The sequence below is a fragment of the Staurois parvus genome, unplaced genomic scaffold (assembly GCF_062004578.1).
Source record: "Staurois parvus isolate SC_StPar_1 unplaced genomic scaffold, SC_StPar_1.0 ptg000025l, whole genome shotgun sequence".
NCBI lineage: Eukaryota > Metazoa > Chordata > Amphibia > Anura > Ranidae > Staurois > Staurois parvus.
Window position 1 is genome coordinate 2,663,402 of NW_028317821.1, and position 21,558 is coordinate 2,684,959.

General features: G+C 39.1%; 1 protein-coding gene across 1 annotated transcript in view; it reads right to left on the bottom strand.

Annotated features, from left to right (window-relative positions):
• Nucleotides 1–21,558, bottom strand: part of LOC149471175 (cadherin-related family member 2-like) — a 133,314-nt gene that overhangs the window by 64,627 nt on the left and 47,129 nt on the right. The window contains exons 11-14 of the mRNA XM_089693690.1: nt 15,213–15,443; nt 11,599–11,754; nt 9,072–9,236; nt 6,043–6,104 (exon numbers count right to left, since the gene is read on the bottom strand). Coding sequence (XP_089549816.1) covers nt 6,043–6,104; nt 9,072–9,236; nt 11,599–11,754; nt 15,213–15,443 — 614 coding nt within the window. The remainder of the gene's footprint in view (nt 1–6,042; nt 6,105–9,071; nt 9,237–11,598; nt 11,755–15,212; nt 15,444–21,558) is intronic.

Below are 21,558 nucleotides of genomic sequence, written 5' to 3' on the forward strand. Positions count from 1 at the left end.
TCATCTAGATCTTTCCTCTCAAAACTCACTGTCTCTGGCTTGTCACTTTTATTCACAGGATTTCAGTTCTTAAAACTATGAGGGCTCCGCATCACATGTAAGCATTACCTATGGCCGTCTGCTTGAAGATGGAGTCTTCCTCAGAATTCTCACTCCTCCAAGTGAGATCCCTTCAGAAGTCCGGAAGTGACGAGACGCGTCAGGGGACGTGACGTCTGACGTATTACGCAAAACCGGAAGTGGCGGCGCGGCCAATTTGTTGACTGGAAAAGTGTTTTTGAGATAAGGAAGTTGCTATGGCTGGTTCATGGGAACCTATGCTGAATATCACAAGTCCCTAATGTAAGACGCTGCATTAAATGTTTTTATACTCTATACTATATGCTACATGGGTCTTTTCTATCTTTATGAGGATTATGGAGAAGTGAAGGTGTACCCTATTTACAGTGAAAGAAAGCTTGGAAGTGACTACTAAAAACATCAGAATATCCCTTAAAGCTTGATTTTACTCCATGAGGGAAATTGTATGCATTCTTGCCATTTAGAGGTGGTCACGGAGTTTTCACTTTATTTATTTTATTTTATTTATTTCATTTAATTTTTATTAATATATTTATTTATTTTTATTGCTGTTTTGGAGTGTACACAATTTTTCACCTTTTATTACTTTATTGGAGTGTACACAGAGTGATTTTGCATGATTCACGTGTTACTCACAGTTTAATCTATAGTTATTTTTGCACATATATTTTTGCACAGATATAGTATATACTTATTTGTTTAAAAGTATATACATTTATGTGAAGGTTATATATATATTTATTGGAAGGTAATACGCTATTTTAGTTTTATTTTTTCTAGATATTACGTTGTCCGGAATGTTGGAACAATAAAATTGGATACACAGGATTAAGATATTTTTGGTGGATTATAAATTTCTTTGGACACTAAAACCAATTTTTTAGACACTAATAATTTTTTGGACACCAATTTTTGGACATTAATTTGTGGACTTTAATTTGAGGTGAAGGAAAAGGCTTCTTTATTAATATTTGCTTTCAAGGGTGAAAGTTTGACTCTTTCTTGGGTTACATATTTGGGATTCACCGTTAGAATAATTTTAGGTTATAGGTTGCCGAGTGATTTATTGAGTGAAAGGGTGGATCCATGCTTTCATGTTGTTTACACCAAATTCTGACCCTACCATCTGAATGTCGCAACTGAAATTGAGACTCATCAGACCAGGTAACGTTTTTCCAGTCCTCTATTGTCCAATTTTGGTGAGCATGTGCAAGTCGTAGCCTCAGTTTCCTGTTCTTAGCTGACAGGAGTGGCACCCGGAGTGGTCTTCTGCTGCTGTAGCCCATCTGCTTCAAGGTTCGACACGTTTTGCTTTCAGAGATGGTATTCTGCATATCTTGGTTGTAACGAGTGGTTATTTCAGTTACTGTTGCCTTTCTATCATCTTGAACCAGTCTGCCCATTCTCCTCTAACCTCTGACATCAACAAGGCATTTTCATCCACACAACTGCAGCCCACTGGAGATTTTCTCTTTTTTGGGACCATTCTCTGTAAACCCTAGAGATGGTTGTTTCGTGAAAATCCCAGTAGATCAGCAGTTTTTGAAATACTCAGACCAGCCCATCTGGCACCAACAACCATTCAAAGTCACTTAAATCCCCTTTCTTCCCCATTTTGATGCTTGGTTTGAACTTCAGCAAGTCGTCGTCACCAAGTCTAGATTCCTAAATGCATTGAGTTATTGCCATGTGATTGGCTGATTAGCAATTCGTGTTACCAAGCACCTGAACAGATGTACCAAATAAAGTACCAGAGAGTGTATATATGTAAGTACAGGGACATGATTAAAAATTAATTCATAAATGCAATGAAAAACAAATAATCCATTCCGGAGGTCAGAATAAAGTAAAAAAAAGTCTTATCTGTTCAAAACTCTTTATAATGTGCACTTTAAAGGCATAAATACTGTACAGGGACATGATTTAAAAAAAATCGTAAATGCATTGAAAACCAATTAAGCCATTCCGGAGGTCAGAAAAAAGTAAAAAAAAAAGTCTTACCTGTTCAAAACTCTTTATAAAGTGCACTTTAAAGGCATAGTACTGTACAGGGACATGATTAAAAAAATTTGTAAATGCATTGAAAACCAATTAATCCATTCGTTTTGCAAAAAAAATTTGTAAACTGAGCCAATATTTCAATGGATTTTCATTCGTAAACCGAAAATTACGTTAACTGAGGCGTTCGTAAACTGAGGTACGCCTGTATGTACACTACTCAAAAAAATTAAAGGAACACTTTGAAAACACATCAGATCTCAATGGGGAAAAATATCATGCTGGATATCTATACTGATATGGACCGTGTAATGTGTTAGGAACGTAACGATGCCCCATCATTTGATGGAAATGGAAAATATCAACCTACAGAGGACTGAATTCAAAGACACCCCGAAAATCAAAGTGAAAAAATTATGCAGCAGGCTAGTCCATTTTGCTGAAATTTCATTGCTGCAACTTAAATGGTACTCATTAGTTTGTAAGGTGACGGTGACGTCGGATGGACCGAAACATGATATCCCAGAGGTTCTATTGGATTTAGGTCAGGCGAGTGTGGGGGCAAATCAATGGTGTCAATTCCTTCATCCTTCAGGAACTGCTTGCAGTCTGGTGTTCAATGGCAAATGCCAAATCAAGCTCTATGGTGCCAGACTGTAAGTACAGGGCCCGCTAGAATACGCGGGGCCCTCTGGCCACCCTCATGAAGTCTGTTTCTGATTGTTTGGTCAAAGACATTCACACCAGTGGCCTGCTGGAGGTCATTTTGTAGGGCTCTGCCAGTGCTCATCCTGTTCCTCCTTGCACAAAGGAGCAGATACCGGTTCTTCTGATGGGTTAAGGACCTTCTACGGTCCTGTCCAGCTCTCCTAGAGTAACTGTCTTCTGGAATCTCCTGCATGCGCTTTGACTGTGCTGGGAGATACAGCAAACGTTCTGGCAATGGCATGTATTGATGTGCCATCCTGGAGTAGTTGGACTGCCTGTGCTACCTCTGTAGGGTCCAGGTATCACCTCACGCTACCAGTAGTGACACTGACCCTAGCCATATGCAAAACTAGTGAAAAACAGTCAGAAAAAATTAGTAGGGGAAAAAATGTCAGTGGCCTCCACCTTTAAACCCATTCCTGTTTTGGAGGTCATCTCATTGTTGCCCATTTAGTGCACCTGTTAATTTCATTAACACCAAAGCAGCTTAAACTGATTAACAACCCCCGCTGCTACTTAACAGACCAGATCAATATCCCAGGAGTTTAGTTGACTGGATGCTATACTCTGATTAAAAGGTGTTCCTTTAATTTTTTTGAGCAATGTGTATGTATGTATGTATGTATATATATATATATATATATAATTTTTTTTTTTTTGCCCAATATAACCTATATTATTGCATGCATTTATAGATTACAATATTTTAATTGAAGTGCAGTCGTTTTATCATATTGTTTTGGCTGTTAGTGAGTTTGTAATTCTACTCATCCATTCCTCCCCTGGGATGTTAGGTGGAACTAAACTACTGTATCTTCATCAACATTTACTATTTCTAATCCTTATGCTGCTATTCTTAGTAAATGTATAGGAAGCTATATCATATTTACTTGTTTTAAACATTTTCTTAATATTTCTTCAATTGCTTTCTGGTTTCTGCTCTAGGCCAAAATGATGTCATACATCCCATGATTTTCATTGGCATTTTTTTCTTTCATCTGAAGGGGGGATTTTCTTAGCTAAGCATGCCTGCATGCCTGAGCTAAAAACAGATGGATTCCATGATGTAAATGCTACATAAATCATCTGCCCTTACTCAGGAAGGCCGCAACTAGAAATGCTATGGAATGTTTTTCAAAGTGATTTCTCAACACAATAAAGCATGGTGACATCGGTGGATGGGTGAGTTTGCTCTAAATTTTAAAAATGAATTATATAGAGTTATTATTATTATTATACAGTATTTATATAGCGCCAACAGTTCGCTCAGCGCTGTACATTACAATGGGGGACAATACATGAGACAGTACAATAACAATACAGTGCGATACACGAGGGGTTCGAAGGCCCTGCTCCTTGGAGCTTACAATCTAGGAGGGAGGGGATAGTGGTACGAGAGGAAAAGCTTTGGGGGATGGAGTGGTATTTGGATATTAGGTTGATGATGTAGTTTGGGGCAGAATTATGGACAGCTTTGTACGTCAGTGTTAGCAGTTTGAATTTGATCCGTTGGGCAATCGGAAGCCAGTGGAGGGATTGGCAGAGGGGGGTGGCGGAAACGGAGCGGTTGGTAAGGTGAATGAGTCTGGCCGCCGTATTCAGGATCGACTTAAGTGGGGATAGCCTGTTGTGAGGTAGGCCAGTGAGGAGGGAGTTGTAGTAATCGAGTCGTGATATGATGAGGGACTGGATGAGCTGCTAAGTAGTTTCTGGGGTTAGGAATGGGCGTATTTTGGCAATGTTGCGGAGGTGGAGTCTGCATGAGTTTGCTAGCGATTGAACCTGGGACTGGAAGGATAGATTGGAGTCTAGTATGACACCAAGTACTCTGGCTTGCGGGGTGGGCTTAATGGTGGCATGGTTGGTCGTGATGGAGAAGTCAGTGGGGGGGGGGGGGTGCGTGGGCTGGGGGGAAGACAAGAAACTCGGTTTTGGAGAGGTTCAGTTTAAGGAAGTGGAGCGACATCCAATCTGATATGTCGTTCAGTAGGCTGGTGATTCGGGCAGAGACTGAAGGGGTGAGGCGAGGGGTCGAGAGATAGATTTGCGTGTCGTCGGCATAGAGGTGGTAGCTGAAGCCTCAGTTGGCCAAGGGAGGAGGTGTAGGTGGAGAAGAGAACGGGCCCGAGGACAGAGCCTTGAGGGACCCCAACAGAGAGGGGGAGTGGGGGGGAGGTGGTAGTGTTATAGGTAACGCTGAAGGAGCGTTGTGATAGGTAGGATGAGAGCCAGGAGAGAGCGGAGTCTCTGAGGCCAAGGGGGTGTCGTTTCTTGAGGAGAAGAGGGTGGCCGACTGTGTCGAATGCCGCGGAGAGGTCGAGGAGTAGGAGCACTGAGTAGTGGCCATTAGCTTTGGTGGTTATCAGGTCATTTGAGTAAGGCATGTTCGGTGGAGTGTAGGGGACGGAAGAAAGACTGTAGGGGGTCGAGGAGGTTGTTGTCGTTGAGGTGGGAGCTTAGGCGAGTATAGACTAAGCGCTCAAGGAGTTTGGATGTAAATGGCAGCAGGGAGATGGGTCTAAGGTTGTTCAGGTCGGTGGGGTCCAGGGAGGGCTTTTTAAGTATGGGAGTGATGTGTGCGTGCTTCAGAGGGGAGGGGAATGTGCCAGAACAGAGGGAGAGATTAAAGATGTGGGTGAGGGAGCGTAGGATGGAGGAGGAGGGAAATCGTAGGAGTTGTGAGGGGACAGGGTCGAGGGGGCAGGTGGTAAGGCAGGCTTCAGAGAAGACCTTGGTGACCTCCTCAGTGGTGGTGGGGTCGAAGGAGTGGAGTGTTGAGGGGGCTACTGTGTGAGGGATGTTTGATGGGGTTAGATGGATGTTAGATGGGGTGGAGGTCTGAACAGTGGTGAGGCCAAGAGCTTTTAGTTTGTGGTGCTCAGATACAATTCTGCTCTAATATAATTTTAATTGTTTTTAAATTTGGGTTAGGGTGTTGTTGTACAATCATGCGAATAATAATATTTTTGTATATTATTGATTTTTTTGTTTATGGTTTTTTTGTGGGGCACCTGAATCTCTTCATACATTGTTGCTTCTAGTTCAACATCTACTGTATGTTAAAAGATTTCACCTTGCATTCTGATTGGAGACTGATGGTTTTCTTGTTCTAACACTGTAAAATAAAGGTACTACAGAAAGTGAGAGGCTAAAGTATACTTCTGCTATTTATGTAAAGATATATGGGTTTCTAATATGTGGGGAAAAGTTACCTTCTTTGACCATAAATAGGTATGAATCACTGTTCATACTCACATGGAAGGTGGTAGCAAGCCATATGTAATTAATCCATATATCCCAGAGTCAAGGTCTGTTGCCTGAAACAAAAGACTTTAATGAGATGAATAATTATTTATTTACACATTAAGAGGTGCACACAGTCAACCATTAACAGTCGATCTTTTAGTTAAAAACCTAAGAAATGTAATACATTGCAGCTTATCGGTCCGTAGATGCGTGGCTGCATGAGTTTTAATTATTCAGCAAGTGCAGAAACTACCTGCTGATCTTGCAATTGCAAAGAAATGCAATTTCCCTGACACTTCCCGCAAGCTGATCAGAAATATTAAACAATGTTATCTTCTTTCCATGCTATCTTCTGTTAACTACTAACTCTTCCCTCCCCATATAATAGAGATGAAGAGCAGAAAACATGTTTATAGTCCTTTCTGAAAACAATACCCATGGAAACCTCTATACATACAGTGGAGCAATAGAGTGTAGGCAACCTAGGATAGGAAGTGTGTTATTTGCAGGATTAGGAAACAAGGAAACTAATGCAGCAATCGCATCTGAGAACTGCAATCTGCAATATATTAACATTTTTTTTTAATTTAGATATGTATTAGCAAATGTTGGAAAACATTCTTGCAGATAACCATTTACATTTGTAAATTTTATCAACAAAATATACTCCATTTAATCTAAAATACCACAACTAACACCCAAGCTTACCAGCAGGTATCAATGTAATTTAAAGCTTTTATGATTTTATGAGGTTACAATTCCCATTCACCCCTGATGTATTAAATGACAAAAATTAAAAGTATTTGCTGCAGGCAAATACATTCTATTTATATTCACATACATAAAATGTAAGGGTGTCTTTATTTGCAGTGGCAAAACTACTACCATCACAGTCTATGTGGCTGTAATAGGGCTCATGGTGATGTGGGGGCCCGAGTGGAGCAGATTTTCATTGTTACACATATACAGTATACAAGAACATCCACGCATATATGCGTAAATTGAAACATTGGCAGGATGAAGAATATTATGCATGTATACACATGCATATTTACACACCTGTATGCATGTGTGCACAAGCTCTTTACAGAACATAACTTGCATTTTTTTCTCAGGATCTGCCACCAAGATTCTGTGGATACATATCAGTAAATTATTATGTGCAAGAGCCCTAACAGAGGAAGTTTTGGAAGCACACAACCGGAAGTTTAACAACTTCAATACTGGGCACATTTACCCCCTTCCTGCCCAGGCCAATTTTCAGGTTTCAGCGCTCTCACACTTTGAATGACAATTGCGCGGTCATGTAACGCTGTACCCAAAATAAAACTTTATCATTTTGTTCACACAACTAGAGCTTTCTTTTGGTGGTATTTAATCACCACTGGGGTTTTTATTTTTTGCTAAATTAACGAAAAAAGACCGAAAATTTAGAAAATAAACACGTTTTTCTTTGTTCTGGTTATAAAAGTTTGCAAATAAATAATTGTTCTTAATAAATTTAGGCCAAGATGTATTCTGCTACATGTCTTTGGTGAAAATAACCCAAATCAGTATTTATTATTTAGTCTGTAGGAAAGTTATAGAGTTCACAAACTATGGGATATATCTGAAAATTGATCAATCCTGAAGTACTGACAGCCAATCTAATTTCTTGAGGCCCAAAAATGTCAGAACAGTACAGATATTCCCCTTTTTGCAAAGTAGACAGTCCGACATATTTCATAAGAGGCATGGCAAGTTTTTTGAAGTTGTAATTTTTTTGTCATAATTTTTCAGAAAATGAAGAAATTAAAAAAAATGTTTTCACAATTTTTTTTTTACATGCTGTCACCAGTGCAGTACATAGTCAGCATATAACTGGTGTGGCAATGATCAGGGACACTGATTTTTTTACATTTTTTTTTCATATAGCACTATGACCAGTAACATTGTACTACTTTGGTGAAGTGATCGGTATTTTTTTTTTTTGTTACACAAATTGATCACTTATAGCAAAGTATTCTTTTGCTATAAGCAAGCATTTAACTGAATGAAATCGATTCATTTAGGTTTTTTTGTTGTGATTAGCTGCAATTGGCCACAGCTAATCACATGACACAGATGGGCTGTGATTGGCCCAGCCTGTGCATGTGATCGCTGTGACCATTCACAGCTAGACACACTTGTATACAATGGATGGCATGAAAGGAAGCCATCCATTGTATACAACTGTCATGTGACCTGCTGTGATTGGTCATAGCAGGTCACATGGTACTGGCAGTGGGGCCGGTACACAGATCTGTCATCGGCTGTGTCCGAGGTACACAGCCGGTGACAGATCTCACCACAGCGCGGCCATGTGGGCATGCGCAAAGCGCGATCCGGGAAGGACATCATATGACGCCCTCCAGGAGGGACGAAGTGTTCGCCCGGCCGTCATTTGACCATAGGCTGGGCGGCAAGTGGTTAAAGCTCACTGAATTTCTTGCAAGATCAACAGGTATTTTTCTGTATTTGCAGCATTTTTAAGGAACACAACATGCAGAACTGTGCATGTATTACCAAGATCTGCTGAATATGCTTTTTATTAGCTTGCCCACACATACACTTTAAATTTGTTTTTTTGTTTTTGTATTATTGATAGAGTGCAAGGCATTTAGGTAATTCATTCCACTGGATCATGTTTCAAAAAAGAAAAGATAAAAAGACAATACCTAGCAATTGAACTTTTACTTTCTCCATCAACTCATCTTCACACAGTTATTACGTTTTGTATCTCTTACTCTTCTCATTTAGATTGTAAGCTCACAAGAGAAGGGCCCTCCTAACTCTCTTGTCTTGTAAGTGTACCATCTCCCTTCATATTGCAAAGTGCTGAGCAAACTGTGGGCACTATATAAACCCTGTATAATATTATTATTAATAATAATAGTAATAACATGTAATTAGATGTACTACAAAGAATGAACAAACAAATGTAACTAGGGAGTATGACCAAACTAAGAAAGGATCATAATGTAACTCTATATGATCAAGATAAAGTTCATTTTATTTACCTGAATTATTCCTAGACTGGTACCATTTGCACAGTGCTCTTCAACCTCAAGCTCATACAATGAAGCAGGAAATTCTGGAATGTGATCATTAATGTCTATCAGCTGGATGGTCACATAAGCCGTTGAGCAGCAATCAAGTGGATTTCCTGTGTCATTAGCCACAATCTAATGTAGATAAAGGTAAAAACAATGAATCTGTTTAATTGGTATCAAATAAAAGTATGCCATTTATGCAGGACTACATTGCTTAATAACAGTTTTGATCATTTATTTCTTTTGAATTATTAGGGGTAATGTAGTTTGCTTATGTCATTTCAGGTTTCAAAGTGCCTATGCTTTATTCAGCATCAATATAACTGAGCATGCCAATATTTTGACTCTTTCAGGCTCAGATAATATAGCTATCAGCCTGGGAAAACATAAAAGGTTCTCATTAATAATATTTGAAATTCATTTAACAAAAGTGATTTGCGGGCAGCACAGTGGCTAAATTGTTAGGACTTCCCCCTGGCAGTACTAGGGTCATTGGTTTGAATCCCAACTACAGCACCACCTGCCTGGAGTTTGCATGTTCTGTCTCTGTCTGAGTGGGTTTCCTCCAGGTACTCCAATTTCCTCCCACACTCCAAAGACATGTTGGTAGGTTAATTGGTTCCTGTCTAAATTGACCCTAGTATGTGTATGTGTGAATGTGAGCTGGGACCTTAGATTGTGTGCCCCTTGAGGGTTAGGGGCTGATGTGAATGTACAATATATATCTGTATATATATACACACACACGTAAAGCGCTGCATAAATTGACAGTGCTATATAAGTACCTGTAATGATTTATGTATCATTTGACTTCTAATGTTAAATAATTTTTTATCCGCTTGAAGGGGAACATTTTTTTCTTGAATGTTTTTGAATATTAAAGATCAACCTAATGAAAACATTATTACCATGGATTGTTACCAGACTATTGTTTCTACAGTATGTATAGTTTGTCAATATCTACTGTATGTATATGGTACCTAACTTTTGATCATCCTATTATACTGCTGTTTAAAACAGTATACTTTCTGAAGTAATGACTGGTAGCCAGAGAAGTGATCTAGGCTTCTTAGCCTGAGGGCACTTTTTTAACAAATGAGAGAGAGTTAATTTTCTTTTTACAAATGATAAACTTAATTAAAAAAATTTCCAAAAAAATGATTTTTGCTCTCGCTGATAGGTGTTTATTTGATTTTTGTAAAGCAAGAAATTTGTGTTTATTTTAATGATGAGTTTGGTCAAAACTTCATTTGACCATGCATTACTGCAACACACAACCGGCAGTATGTTTCAATGTCATTCACTTTAATTAGCACCCCAATACACTATGCAAAGACGACTAAACACACAATCGTGACAGCACACCACAACACGCAGGTACGTAAAAAATAAAGGTCCTCGTCTGGTTTTATCTGTGTTTTGGTACATCTGTATTACATTCAAAGCAGTGGCATAGGGGTAGATTTACTAAAACAGGTACATTTAGAATCTGGTGCAGCTGTGCATGGTAGCCTATCAGCTTCTAACTTCAGCTTGTTCAATTACGCTTTGACAATAAAACCTGAAAGCTGACTGGTTTCCATGCACAGTTGCACCAGATTCTGCACGCTCCAGCCTTAGTAAAAAAACAAACCCTTACTGCAGTGCATGGCATATTACATGTGCACAGGTGCAAAGCACCCATTAAAACAGAGATTAATTGCTTTATTATTTCATCCTTCAACTTTAACCTGCAGAAGACACATAAGGCACTTGATTGAGTGACACAAACATTTCTTTCCTAGTGGTAGAACATTTTAAGAGTTCATGGCAGCAGTTGGAGAACCATAAAGAGGTTTTATGGTTTCCACTAAATGGTGTGAATAATATATACTTAAAGGATAAGTTTACCTTTTGACAAAAAATAACAAATGCACATTTTTTTGCAGGTTAAAAAAATGTGCATGTATTTATTTTTGTTGCACAAGCCTGTAAAACATTGCACCAGCGATCAGATTGCGATGTAGGTCTCCTACAGACCTGTCAGTATATCTGCTTGCCCATATGGGATGTACGAGCAAGCAGATATACTGACCGGAAGAATCAAGGAACTACCACAGCACTCCACAGCACTGTGGTGGGTGCTACAAGCTGACAGCTGCTAAGACTGTTGGGACTTGAAGTTCATTCATTCACAGAATACAGTGAATGAATGTCACAGCCGTGTGGGCAGAGCCCCGCATGGCCGCGCTGTTTTTAAAAGTGACAGCTGATACGGGGAACTTATCCTCGTGCTTCTATCATGGCGGGGGGGGGGGGATCAGGTAGTGGCTGCAGCATTGGGAACATGTTACATGTTCCACCCTAAAAACAGGTGGAACATATAACATGTTCTTAAAGGTGAACTTGTCCTTTAAGAAGAAATATCTCCTTGTTGTTGGATTATCATACATCATGTTGAACAATAATTAAAAAAAACAAACAGATAATTACATTTTTTTATTAATTATCATACCTCTACATGCATCACATGAACTATTTCGTAGTCAATAGCCACAGAGTTTTTAACCAGAATCTGAATTAGACCAGTGTTAGTCACTCGAGTTGGAGATACTGTAAAACAGTCAGCATCTTTTCCACTTAAATACAGGTTGAAGGCACCATTCTGATCCTGAAAATATATAAATTAGAATAATTTTTAAAAAGTACAAAATAAATTGTTAAATAATTACTAGGTTACATAGGTTGGAAACATGCATTAAAAGTCCATCCAGTTCAACCCATAAAAAAAGAAGAAAAAAATAATAATAAAGTTGAACTTAAATTTACCGGTCGTATGTTATTTTTGCTCAGTTTTATTACTAGTAGCCCTTTAACAATCTATGTAGCTTATGAAAAAAGTGTACAGATGTATGTGGTATTGAAGACGTTACTTAACCTGGGGTGCTTGAGCACTTGTGCTGCCACTGACAGCAAAAAAAGAAGCTGAAAATATTAAAGTATATGTAAATCCTTTTCTTGAAAAGAATGTCTGATACTTGCTCCCTTCTGTTTAGGTAAATATACAAATTCATTGTTTTATTGTATCTCTTTGATAAGTGCAAATACCTGTTGATCCAACCAGAAATCGGGTTTTGCCCTGTGACCTGTGTAATCTGTAATGTTTTCTCAATATACTCTTATCAGCCAATACCTCTGCAAAACTACTGTACAGAACACCTTCACCTATGTAAGATTTTATTTATTGGGTTTACATATACTTTATTTTTTTTTTTTCATTTTTTTTAGGGGTCCTATCTGTTGTAATAGGATTTTGGGAAACCAGGGATCCCATTGTTGCCCCATCCACCTCTGCTGTCTTCTACAACTTGAAAATAGGCAGGAGGTGGTAAGTTGGGTCTAATTACTGTTTTATTTTTCTATGTTATGAAAGCACTGATGAAAAGTTAGTTCTCTTTTTTTTCAGCAGTGTCCATATACAATAATGACTTTATTAGATGAGTATATTTTTCGATGAAGAACATGTAACAAGTAGTGATGTAATGCTTAGTATTTGCAAGCTTGTCTACATCATGTCAAAAATGGACATTTTACACTGCAGATCGATTGTCTTGCACAGTTCCTCCTAAATACAGAGGGAGCCTATGTCACTTTTCATGTCTATTTGCAACTCCTGCACCTTTAATCCTGGGCAGCAAGCTGCAACAGCTTTGCACATGTCTACAACATATTTACCACTGAATATAAGACAGAAGTTCATTAAGTTCATTCAAAACAGAAGTGGTCAGGAACAGGTTTTATTCTGTCACAGTACTATTTTAGAGCAGCTGAAGGGGAATTAATAAATGATGCTTCCTATTTATAATAACTCTCCTGTTTAATGTATAAATCCCCAGATACTGTATAGATCCTGAAATATACTTAAAGTGTAAACCTCAGGATGAAATATGAACAAAGCATGTTCCTCTATAGTGTGTACTTGTCTCTATTCCAGGGGTAGGCAACTTGTGGCTCTCTAGCTGTTGTGGAACTACATTTCCCATGAGGCATTGCAAAGATTACAAAACTGACACAGCTATGACTTGCAGAGGCATGATGGAACTTGTAGTCCTGCGGCTCTCAGGTTGCCTACCCCTGCTCTATTCAAAGCACGAAGTGTCATTTCTGTCTGTTGCCTTCTTCCTCAGCTCTCCTCACTGAGCTCTTCAGTGTGTAATTTCAGCTCCCCGCCCACTTTTTTCTAACAGCTCAGAAAAGCTTTATAAATTCTGGACTTTGAATGGATGTAGAGAAAAGTGCTCCAGATTAAAAAGGTACAACCTATGTTGTATCTGATTTGTTTAATCAGTGTATAACTTGAGGCCAGTCACATCACTGGGTATATGTAAGGGTTTACAACCACTTTAAGCTGCTCAAACATGGAGCAACATTTGTCCAGTCCCTGATTGACCATCTGAATTGCAAAACTGGAGGAGTCAGATGTAAAACTGTCATCTGAACAGCGCCTGCATCCAATGCAGCTGCCAAAATACACTGCCTGCGGCAGAAGATTCATCGATCCTACAGGCTGAAAGGAGAAAATCTGCAGGTGTATGGCCAACTTTAGTTGCAAACTTTTCTGTATATCCATTCTACACAAAACAGACTAAAGCAGCATGGTTATGTAACATAATCAAACTTCACCTCATGGCAACATTTGTAATTATTTTTAACCCAATCATGGATTTTTAAAGCAGAGAGCTTTGACCAGCAACCAGGAAATTTCTGACAGTGAAATGTGACTCAGGGCCCATTCACACTAGGTGCAGTTATCTGCGTTTGCCTTCATAGATAAAAGCAGGTAACTGCAATGTCACAGAGAAAACAGTAGCTTTCTGTGTGTCATGTTTAGACCAGGACACAGGATTACACTGCCTTGCAGAAGAGTGTGATATTATGTGACATGTTTGCATAATATTGCACCACTCTGCTCAGTCCCACATATCAATACACAGAAGGCAGAGCACCGTCCCTCTGTGCAGTGATATGAATGAAGTGTCTGTTTGTACACTTCAGATAAAGCTTGTTTGCAAAAAAATGGAACAGTGTGATGCTCCACTGCTTTCTCTTCCTCTTCTCAAAGGAGCCATAGGCTCCCGCTGCTGTCAGTCAAATTCTGTGAGCAGGGGTGGTGCTAAACTGCACTGTGTGTGTCTATGGATACACGCAGCCTGGCTCAGAAGTGCACCCACACAGGTGGGAGCACCCGCAGGAAGCAGGAGGAGACAGCACCGGAGGGGGACTAAAGAAATGAGGTAATCCACTGTTCTGTGCAATACCCTTGCACAGAGTAGGTAAGCATAACATTTTTTTTATTTCAATAAAAACATTAAGATTTAGTATCACTTTAAATACATAGTACAAGCTACTTTGGATCACAAATGCAACATGTTGAGGAACGAATGCCTCCATTAAATGCTCGTGGTAGACGGTTTTGTCTTTACCGTGGAATTTTAGACAGAAAATTAAGTCCTGGTAGACAGCTTCATGCTGGCCCCTTTTGCATGTACAGCTATGTAAAACATTAAAAATAAGTGCTTATACAGTTTAAAATCCAGTAATACACTGTCTCACCCTGCTCTGCAGAAGCTCAGTTGTTCTCTAGTTTAAGGTACTGTGCCAAATTTGTAGAGGCCGATCTGTTGACAGCCTAAAGATTACTGCTGCTCAGGACTCTGGGCTTCAGCAACATGGTAGCCTCCAGCTGGAGGCAATTTACAGCACACACTAATTTTGGTAGCATAATTATTAATATGAAATGTATGTTCCTTGCTAAAGAAAATTATTTTTTTATCAACTTGTTATGAGTAAAGTTCCCCTTTAAAGACAATGTCAGTCTCTCGTGGTCATCTAGTGGGACCAGACTGCAAAATTCTATGCCAGTTCGCTTGAGTGGCTGCTTATACAGGCCCAAGAAGCAACATTGATCAGTTCACAAATCATACATTCAACAGTGGATGTGCATGTGGGATTAAGAAGGGGTAATTGAAAGCTGTATTACTGTTCTTTACTTCACCTTATTAAATAAGTCAACTAATAATAAACATCAACATTATGGGATGTGCGGCCATGCGGCAGGAAGCTGAGTACCTTATCAGGGTCATTAGCAGTGATAGTGAGATTTGCCACCGGTACTCGGACAGATGAATGTTCTTCTATTTCTCCATAGAAATTTGTCTCACGGTCAGTTTTGAAATTACAGGCAGTTACCTCACAGTTGTAAAACTCGGGTTTATTATCATTTATATCTATCACACGTATTGTAGCAGTTGTAGTTGAGGTTGCATTTTGTCCATGTATATTTAAATTCTGTTCTTGTGCCTGTAGAAAGTAGAAGAACAAAATAGCCATTCAAATATAAAGCAATGCTGATTGACCGGTTTGTAACTGTGTATGTTTTGGGATGACTCCTGTCATTCAGACTGTGTAGCCATTGATGTGGAGTATATTATGGAGGGTGTTTCTCATGTTCTGATCTTTCATTTCTATGAACCCTGGATCTTTTGATTGTTACAACTGCGAGTATTCTTACATGGTGATTGAGTGTACCCCTTGTTTAGTGTTAGGCAACTGAGTGCTCTGTTAAATTGAGCCTGGGAATGCCCAGAAGGCTCTGTTTTGTGATTTTGTTTTTGAAAATTAATAAACAGAATTTTCAAAAGAAAAAATATATAAAGCCATGCAACACATTAAAATGTAGTGCAGCTTATCTGCTAAATAAATACTCTAGAACTTTATTAGATATTTAACCTTCCAAAATTTATTTTTAAAAAAAGCAACATTTCCTTAAATACAGAACCCACATGTTCTAAAAAGATGAATCTGAATAATTTATACAAAACCACAAGAAATGTTTGCATTGATTTTTTTAAATGATGTGTATTTTTATATTTGCTTATGAGTTTAACAAATATAACAGGTATGGCATAACATGAAGCGGAAACCTTGTAACTAAAGGATTATTATTCATGTCATATATTTATATTAGGCAATGCTGTACAAAAGTAAAAAAAGTGGGAATTACAGACTTCAGACAATGACAAGCTCAAAGATAATAAAAATGGGAAAACAAAACCTCCCAATTTGAGCTAGCAATCTAGAATGAAGAAAAACATTGGAAAAACATTGGACACAATGGGGTTTATTTACCAATGACAAGTAAAGTTACACTTTTCAAGGGAATTTTACTCAGAGCTAAGTGAATGTGGTAACATTTCCTTTTGGAAAGAATACCCATTGCAAAAATCCCTTGCAAAGTACACCTTCCCTTGCAAAGCGAACAGCCCATTTGCCTTTAGTAAATAAACCTTTAAATAATAAAGGGGCAGAGTAGGCATTTGGCACTGACCAGGGGAGGATATTATGAGCAGACACCCATACTACGCAACAAGTAATAGAAAATGCTTATGTAGGGAAAATGCAATGAGAAATTGATTACTTGATAATGAATGATTGGAGAAAAGAGGAAAATGAATACACAATGCTAAAGAGGTGGATTGGACTCGATGTATGAAAAGATTAGAGGTAAAGGGTAAGTCGACAGTGCACATATTTTCATAAATCTTGTTATGCCAAAAATAAAAAATGGCAGCAGGATTTAAAACATGCATGATGAAGAGATGCTATAATCTACATTATCTATGTAATCTAAACCAGTACTGTATACCGGAACTCAATTCATTCATTTTCCTGTTTGAAGTCAGTTCATAATGTTACAAATCTCTCAAATTTCTTTTTAAGAATGTTCTTGCTTTCTCCAAAATGACCAGATATAAATACCGACAAAGGTGGCGCGATTGTTATACTGGATAAAACCTGGTATGATAATGAGTTGGCCAGATTGTTATCGGATGAGGACACCTATATGGGTCTTAGGAGTAACCATGTATTACAATATAAAAAAGAGCTGAGAGTCGAAGTTGAGAGGGGATATAAGGATAGTATTTTGTATAAAAAAGAAAAAGATTTCCTTACACCTTCTGCTCCAAGGTTACCTGTAATATATTGTATACCAAAAATACATAAAAGCATGGATAACCCTCTGCAGCCGTTGGTGGTGAAAACCCCTTCATATTTAAAAGACACAAAACATGTCATTAACATAATAGGGAACATTGATTGGAAGCCAAATTGTCTGTTGGTAACTGCAGATGTGGCTTCTTTGTACACATCAATATCCCATCAATTAGGACTTGAAGCAATAGAATCATTTCTGAGTAAGGATGAATCTATCCCGGAACTGCAGAGAGATTTTGTTATGGATCTTTTTCAGTTCTGTATGACCCTTAACTACTTCTGGTATGGCGGTTCATGTTATTTGCAAAGGAAGGGTGTGGCCATAGGGGCTAAATTCGCACCCAGCATGTCCAACCTCTTCCTGGTGGAGTGGGAGGAGGCTTTTACAGGATTGCAGACCAGAATTAATATTTTGGAAATGTTTTTTCAACGATATCCTCTTTATTTGGGAGGGAGATGTTGAATCTCTTGACTCATTTCTAACTTTCCTCAATGGCAATCAAAGAGGTATTGACTCATGAGTTCAATTCAGATTCAGTTTATTTCCTTGATTTTACTATATCTATAGTTAATGGTAGTCTCACCACTTTTACCTTTTTTAAAAAAAACAGACAGGAATGGATATATTCCTCTGGATTCCTGCCACCACCCTTCTTGGTTGTCGGCAGTACCCAAGGGACAATTTTTGCGCCTAAGGCGTAATTGTACCTTTATGGAGGAATATGAAAGAGAAGCCTTCATATTAAAATCAAGATTTCTTGATAAAGGTTATAAAGCGGATGTCTTGGATAAGTTAATCTGTGAAATGGGTCAATATAACCGTGAGGATTTGATCAAAGACTCAGAGGCTGCTCAGGGTGGCGATGATTGATTTGGTACAGCTTTTTTCACTACTTTTGCAAGCCAACATTATGTTGTTAGGAACATTGTAAACACTGGTCAGTTATAAAGAATGACTGTATTTTGGGTCCTATCTTAACAGAACATCCCTCTATCATCTTTAGGGGTACAGGGAATCTTAGGAATAAAGTGGCACCAAATGTGATGGATCCATCCATTAGACCTGTGTTTTTTGCCAATTTAGAGGGCTATCACCTTTGTATGAAGTGTAAAGCCTGCCAGGTTAACTCGTTTAGGGGTAGGAAAGTAACTGAATTTACTGGTACATTGACAGGCACAACATATAAATTTTGATCGTTTATATCATGTGCTACCCGACACGTGGTTTATATGTTGAAATGCCCATGTGGTTTAGAAAATGTGGGGCGTACGACAGGCGCCCTTCATGTTAATTTAAGCAAACATATTGCGAACATAGAAGGGTTTCAAGGAGCACAGTGTATCCAAGCATTATTCCCTGAAACATAACAGTAACCCCGAAGGTACCACCTTTATTCCATTCCGGCTGGGTGAGGGAGTAATGCAAAAAGAACTCTCTCTAAAGCCGAGACCAGTTGGATTTATCGGCTTAAGTTATTCACCGTGGGGTCTTAACATCGAGTGGGACATCAACTGCCTTATTAATAACAGTTAACTATACATATATGTATATATTTGTATATGTTTGATCCTTTAGTCACAGAGGATTATCTTCCAAAATATACTGTATATGCCCTTGGACATTTACAAAAGGAGGGGTCATTTTTATTGTTGATCTTTTGATCTTTCTCAATTTATATATATTTTTTAATTCTATTTTGTTATATTTTAACATTGTAATTTCTTGTGGTTCTGTATAAGAACATTAGATGGTGCTCTAGTAGTCATCTTCAGCAGGCTGGTTTATTGACTGATAAAAGTTTCAATGAATTTTGATTGTTACCGCAGGGTGGAGTTATGTTCCATTTTTGCACACCTTTGGTGGACTAATATAAAATTTTATAATTTTTGGACCGCCATCTGATCTTCTGGCACTAGATGGCGATGTTCCCAGTTGACCAGAGCCTGATTACTTTGCATGTGTACTCCCTGCTTCATTTGCCAAGTGTGGCCAATCAAATGTGATCCTCTGGGGCTTCAGGTCCTATATAAAGAGTGTGGTTAGGCATGTGGGCATGCCCCTGATGATGTTACCTGTGATGAAACGCGTAGGGTGGAGCCATCCACACACACTGTTGTGCATGTGCGAACGGCCGGAGGCCATTTTGAAAACTGGAAAATTTGGATTTTTTGCCAATCAATGCCTAATGATGTTTGCTTACATGTGAGTGCAGCCATACTTTAAATAAATGTTGTGATTATGGTTTTACACTATGTGGAGTGCTCTTTCTTTGCATGTTTTCTACTACGAGTCCAAACCTCATCCTGAGTAGTTTAGCTACCCCAGTTAAGGTCCATTGTTGGAAGACCTTTGTCTGCTCTTTTGGAGATCTGAAGGAGGATTTGAGTGTCCAGCTTTCTGGATTGTTTAAACAAAGCACGACTTACCACTCTTAACAGGGAGTCATGCCTTTCTGGCAAGCTTTCTGTAGTAGTGGTTGGTGACACAACAACTGTCCTTGGATTTTTGTTTCATCACAACCTCTGAGACTTTTCTTTCATTTTTGGATGGACTATCTTTTGATACACTCTTCACTGTTTCTTTATTAATATTTGTCACTTTTTTAAGCGCTGCACTTTTATGTATTATAAATATACACTATATTGCCAAAGTATTGGGAAACCCCTCCAAATCATTGGATTCAGGTGTTCCAATCACCTCCATGGCCACAGGTGTAAACAAATCAAGCACTTAGGCATGCAGACTGCTTCTACAAACATTTGTGAAAGAATAGGTCGCTCTCAGGAGCTCAGTGAATTCAAGCGTGGTACCATGATAGGTTGCCACCTGTGCAATAAGTCCATCCCTGAAATTTTCTTGCTACTGAATATTCCATGGTTAACTGTTAGTGGTATTATAACAAAGTTGTAGCAACTGGAAACAACAGCAACTCAGCCTCAAAGTAGTAGGCCATGTAAAATGACAGAGTGGGGTCAGCACATGTTGTCCGCAGAAGTCACCAACTGTCAATAACTAAAGACCTCCAAACTTCATGTGGCCTTCAGATTAGCACAACAACAGTGCATAGAGAGCTTAATGGAATGGGTTTCCATGGATGAGCACCTGCACCCAAGCCTTACATTACCAAGTGCAATGCAAAGCGTCGGATGTAGGGGTGTAAAGCACGCTATACTACTAAACTCTAGAGCAGTGGAGACGTCTTCTCTGGAGCAATGAATCATGCTTCTTTGTCTAGCAATCTGATGGACGTGTCTCGGTTTGGCGGTTTGCCAGGAGAATGGTACTTGCCTGACTGCATTGTGCCAAGTATACAGTTTGTTGGAAGGGGGATCATGGTGTAGGGGTTGTTTTTCAGGGGTTGGGCTTGCCCCTTAGTTCCAGTGAAGGGAACTCTTAATGCGTCAGCATACCAAGACATTTTGGACAATTTCATGCTCCCAACTTTGTGGGAACAGTTTGGGGATTGCCCCTTCCTGTTCCAACATGACTGCACCCCAGTGTACAAAGCAAGGTCCAAAAAGACATGGATGAGCGAGTTTGAGGTGCAGAAACTTGATTGGCCTGCACAGAGTCCTGACCTCAACCCAATAGAACACCTTTGGGATGAATTAGAGCGGAGACTGTTAGCCAGGCCTTCTCGTCCAACATCAGTGCCTGACCTGACTAATGAGCTTCTGGAAGAACGGTCAAACGGTCCTATAGACACACTCCTAAACCTTGTGGACAGCCTTCCCAGAAGCGTTGAAGCTGTTGTAGCTGCAAATGGTGGGTCAAGTCAATATTGAACCCTATGGATAAAGACTGGGATGCCAATAAAGTTCACGTGCGTTTAAAGGCAGACCTCACAATACTTTTGGCAATATAGTGTATGTTAGTGCTTAGAATTGTAAATTTCTATTGCTCACCTGCCTATTGTAGGCACTTTTGGCTGTGGGCACCCTGACCGGTCTTCGGCTTTGCAGCACTATACACAGCAAACTGATGCCATGTGTTCTGACATCTTTTTACCGGAACCAGCATTACCATTTTCAGCAATTTAGGCTACAGTAGTTCTCCTATTTGATTGGACTACATGGGCCAGCCTCTGCTCCCCACGTACATCAACTGTAAAAGGCTATGCAAGCTGTTGGTGCTATATAAATCCTGTATAATAACAATAATAATAATGAGTGAGCCTTGGCTGCCCATGACCCTTTCACCAGTTCACTAGTCTTCTTTCCATGGACCACTTTTGGTAGGTCCTGACCACTGCTGACTGAAAACATCCCTCAAATCCTTTCACTTGGCCATTTTTCAACACATCAACTTCAGGGACAACATGCTCACTCACTGTTTAATATATCCCACTCACTTTCAGGTTCCATTTTAATGACATAATCAATGTTATTCATGGTACCTGTCAGTGGTAATAAGGTGTAT